Here is a 5028-nt window from a genome sequence, read left to right as displayed (position 1 = left end):
GCAAGGAAGCATGTGTGCATTCAAGACAGACTCAATAAAGACATTATTTCTTGTCTTCCTTGGTTATTTTTACTTTTCAACACTAAGAAAAGATTCACCCAAAATGAAAGAAGAACCAGATTCTATTATTTGAAGTTATTTAATTTGCAGGTATTCTGGGAACATTTGAATAGTTATCCAGAAAACAATTAATGTATATATATATAAAAGAATGCAGAATTCTGCTCAAACAGTCATTCATAGGGGAGCTGGCTGCAGAAGGCGTGGTAATCTACTGGAATTACTGACTTTTGTTATTGAAGGTGATAGATCTTTGATCGTATGATTGGTAAAGGTTTCTCATAAGTAGATGTGACTATGTCGGTTGTGGAAGGAATATTTGAATTTCCTCGCCTTGGTAATTCCTGAAACTCATCCTTAAAATTTAGTTCGAACTGAATAATTCCTGAAGGTAAGTATCTCAAAACCCTCAAATCATGCACACTCGGATCTCGAACTCGATTTGCAGGTCTGATTGTCTTGATAAATGATTGAAAATATAAGGTTTACTTGGTCTTGCTTGTCTCATTAATTCTACATATTTAGCTGGAGAATAAATTGGCACTTTACGAAATTTACGTTCAAGGGTACTTTGGACTGAGTCCACCTTCATTTGGCTGTGAGTTATTATGACATAATTTTTTCGGTAGAGTACAACAAAGAGTTAGATAATGATGTGTTGCGATTTTGGTAACCACACCCATCACTAAATAGAATGACTTCTTCAATACCTGGTTCCACCAAGGTTTCTACGTAAGGTTGCAAAATTAGGTGAAGAAAGACTGCCTTCTCCCTCAAGCCAGAAATAACAGTTTTGATCCTTTGTTGTCAAGTCGTGTGTTGTAAAGTTATGACAAGGTCAACTTTGTCTTGTAATAAACAGCACTGGCCTGAATAGACAGACAAATTTGCACTGATTGTATATATCTATTGTTGAGACTTTTATCTTTTTGTTTTCTATGATAAATTCTATGTAGTTCGGCAAATGAGGTAAAAATAGCTTCCAAATATTGTTTGGTTGTGGAAGCGCAACAGTAATGGGAGGGCATTTTTGTTAATTTCATCAGAAACTGCCTTGCGTAAGAGTTTTGAAGAGATTCTGGTGCTTTCTGTCTCATTCGTTCATCTTGTCCGGTTTCAGGTAATCCATGATCATCCACTGAGATATTTACTAACAGCTATTCTCTGTTGATCAATTTTCTGAAAATACTTGAAAGTAAATTACGTCGACTGTTTTCTGCGACAGAACTGGCTGTGTAACACTTTTGTACTAAATTTGCAACATAAATTTTCTTCTCCTTCCAATCCACGTTGTTCCAGAATGATCTGAATATTTCCTCTATTTCTGTCTTTAATCTCTCCACATTTTCTTGTCTTCTCACAACTTTTACTGCAACATCTTGCTCCCAAAATTCTTTCATTTCTTGCAACACAATACTGTTTCTTTCCATCTATCTTTGCTACACCTTTATATGCCTTGCCTTCCATTCTTAACTGTTCATTATGATTTCTCTGCCATTTCTTTGGATTAACCATTTCTCTCTTTGCTCTACTTTTATTTATGTCATCCTGTGAGTAAACTTGCTCCTCGTTATCCACCTGCATTTCAATTTTTTTAATTACTATTTTTAAATTTAATTTTTAAATTAGTTTTGTTAATAAGCCCATTTCCTTTCCACATGAAATGGTGGGCATATATTGCCGCCACCCATGTCCGTCTGTCCGTCCGTCCGTCCGCAATTGCTCGTAAACACTCTACAAGACACAATTCTTGACGGATTTTGACAAAATTTGGTATGATTGTTCGTAATCACCCAAGGATGAACCCTATTGAACATCAGAAGAAATGAAAAATATTTAGTATGGGTTATTGCCCTTGTTCTTGAAAACACGTTCAATTTTAGCTCGTAAACACTCTAGAAGGGACAATTCTGGATGGATTTTGACGAAACTTGGCATGAGTGTTCGTAATCACCCAAGGATGAACCCTATTGAAAATCAGAAGAATTGAAAAATATTTAGTATGAGTTATTGCCCTTGCTCTTGAAAACGAGTTCAATTTTTAGCTCGTAATCACTCTAGAAGGCACAATTCTTGACGGATTTTGATGAAACTTGGTGTGAATGTTTGTAATACCCAAGGATGAACCCTATTGAAAATCATAGAAATGAAAAATATTTAGTATGAGTTACTGCCCTTGTTCTTGAAAACGCTTTCAAATTTAGCTCTTAAACACTAAAAGGCATAATTGTTGCTGGATTTTGACAAAACTTGCTTTTATTATTCAGTCCCGCACTGAAGATTGAATATTTGCCTTCTAAAGTTTTCATGAGCTAAAAATTGAACACGTTTTCAAGAACAAGGGCAATAACTCATACTCAATGTTATTCGTTATCACCCTAAAGAGTTCTAAAGAAGTGTATAACTGAAGGTTGAATATTTCATACTGGTGATTGTTACTGTACTGCTAAATATTTATGTTCAAAATCAAAGCTGCCAGTGGGCGTATATTACCTTGCCAGGCAAGCTATCTTGATCTTTTTGTATGTGTGTCAATATCATTATGAAGATGTGCACTTGAATTTGGTGATGATCTGATGATTTTCTCAAATGATATCGCATAAAACTCTGATATCGCATTTGTTTTTTTTCTTCACTTTATTGGCTTGTGCTCACTCTACAGACTACAATTCTCTATTGATTCTTTTGATCTTTTGTATGTGTGTCAATATCATTATGAAGATGTGCACTATTGAATTTGGTGATGATCCGATGATTTTCTTGAGAGATATCTCATTTTTTTTCACTTTTTATACGCCCACATTATAATGTGGTAAAAAACTGTATGTGTGTCAATATCATTATGAAGATGTGCACTATTGAATTTGGTGATGATCCGATGATTTTCTTGAGAGATATCTCATTTTTTTTCACTTTTTATACGCCCACATTATAATGTGGTAAAAAACTTTGTGAAATGGTTTGTTTGTCTTCTATTTTATTGAACGCTTTCTTAAACCTTTGGACCCACTGTATCTTCCTTAGCTTAGGCTATTGAACGATTATCATTTTATGAAGCTATATTGGATTCATACCATGAGAAGAATGTTGGAATGTTACTTAGCAACTACCAAGGAAAGTGAAATCATTGAACTTCAACTGACGTTTCATGTGTGTCTGTCCCTGAGGAACGGACATTGAAGCTGTAAATCAAAAACTTTGTCATTGAATAAACATTTTGAACTTTATCTGTAGAATGAGTATTTTGGTCCCTACAGCGATTTAGACGTGAACTCCAACGCCAACTACGATTTATGGAGAAAACTATGATATCAGTTGAATATATTACTTAATAACCCTGAGGTACGTAACATGGATAGCCATAGTTCTGAATCTCATTTGTCTACTCATAGCTTGATGGACCAGACAGTTTGAGAGTATAGACCAGATCAATCGGACGATTTTCAAATAAGGATCTCATCCGGTGATTCTGTTTGTCAAACTGGCTGTAGCAGCCGTTCCAAGCATTCTGATAGAAGTAGCAGTTCAGGATCTTCTATCAGAGCTAAAATGGTTGAAGAAGAAGCTAAAAGAAAGGCATTAGAATCTAAATTAAGAAATATAGCGGAAAAGCAGAAGTTGGCAGAACAAAGATTTCGTTTACGTATGGAAGAGATGGAATTGGCTAAAAGAGAAGAATACCTAAAATGCAGGAATGAATTAGCTCAAGTAGAAGATCGACAGATGGTATATTCCAGCGCAATGAAGGAACATTACAGGCATGAAATCCCATCAACGTCAAACTGGAATCCACTTGCGAATGAATTTATACCTGGACACCCAAAGGAACAGAACAGAAATAGATCGTTTACTACCGTCGGTAAATTTGTTAACAGTAGTCCAGCCCAAGATGTCACTGCGTCTACTGATAAACACATTGAGAGAGAAACTATCAATAATATAGAAAAAGATAACCCTGTAAATTGAGGATAATTTGATTGACGAAAATCTAATGGAAGATATTGCCAGGAACAAAATGATCCCTTGCAACAAATGTTGCGTGTTCAAGAAAGACAGATGGTCTGTATGGAGAGAATGATAAATAGTCAAAACAAGAGTTCATTGTTATTAACTTTGCCTAAGGCGGAAATATCTGTATATGATGGTGAGCCAACAGAATATTTGAACTTTGTAAAGACATTTAGAAATCTGATCGAAACAAAAACCAAATGTTACAGTACCAGGTTGAATTATTTGATCCAATATACGTCTGGTGAGGTGCAAGAGCTTGTTAAGAGTTGCCTTCCTATGCCTCCAGAGCAAGGATACAACCAAGCCCTTTCTCTGATGAAGAAAAGATTTGGTAATAATTATAGAATTGCCACATCTCATGCTGATAAGGTCACAGAGGGTCCGCATATCAAGACAGAAGATGGAAAAGCCTTATTGCAATTTTCTACACAACTCGCTGCCTGTGCTAACACGTTAAAAGAGATAGGATATCTCAGTAAAGCAGAAAATCCAGACAGCTTAAGGAAGATTATCGATCGATTACCGTACGACTTTCAGAAAGAAGTGGAGAACCAAAGCAGATTACATCACTGAGATGGATGACAGAGAAGTAAGACTAGACATATCACAGTTTGTAACAAAAGAAGCCAGAATATCAAGTCATCCTATATTTGGTAGCATAGTCATATCAAGCGGTTCAAATCAACACGAGAGATTAAAACATAATAATAAATTAAAGGGAGACAAATCCAATCATCATAGTAAATATAATTTCGGCACTCAAGTAATCAGCGATGAAGAAAAGAAACAACAAAAGATTACAGAGACACCCCAAACGCAAGAGAATAAAGCTAAATATGTGATTAAATGTCCGAAAATGTAAATCTGATCATAAACTTTCAGACTGCAGTAAATTCAAAGAACTCTCTGTTGAAAATAGAAGAAAATTTGTGTCAGAAAATAGAATTTGTTTTAATT

The 5028-nt window shown here is 35.3% G+C and overlaps 2 protein-coding genes across 2 annotated transcripts; one reads left to right on the top strand and one right to left on the bottom strand.

Moving 5' to 3' along the window:
- Nucleotides 1-1260: 1260 nt before the first annotated feature.
- On the bottom strand, nt 1261-1644 carry LOTGIDRAFT_160044 (hypothetical protein; the record flags this gene model as incomplete). Its single annotated transcript, XM_009054930.1, has 1 exon — nt 1261-1644. The coding sequence occupies one exon, from the start codon at nt 1642-1644 to the stop codon at nt 1261-1263; it is 384 nt and encodes a 127-aa protein (XP_009053178.1).
- A 1965-nt stretch (nt 1645-3609) lies between these two features.
- LOTGIDRAFT_160043 (hypothetical protein) lies at nt 3610-4026 on the top strand (the record flags this gene model as incomplete). Its single annotated transcript, XM_009054929.1, has 1 exon — nt 3610-4026. One exon carries the CDS (start codon nt 3610-3612, stop codon nt 4024-4026), a length of 417 nt encoding a protein of 138 aa, XP_009053177.1.
- Nucleotides 4027-5028: the final 1002 nt, after the last annotated feature.

This window comes from Lottia gigantea, assembly GCF_000327385.1.
Source record: "Lottia gigantea unplaced genomic scaffold LOTGIsca_23, whole genome shotgun sequence".
In the NCBI taxonomy this organism is placed as follows: domain Eukaryota; kingdom Metazoa; phylum Mollusca; class Gastropoda; family Lottiidae; genus Lottia; species Lottia gigantea.
Note: the sequence above shows the minus strand (reverse complement) of the source record. Positions and strands in the feature narration are given on the sequence as shown.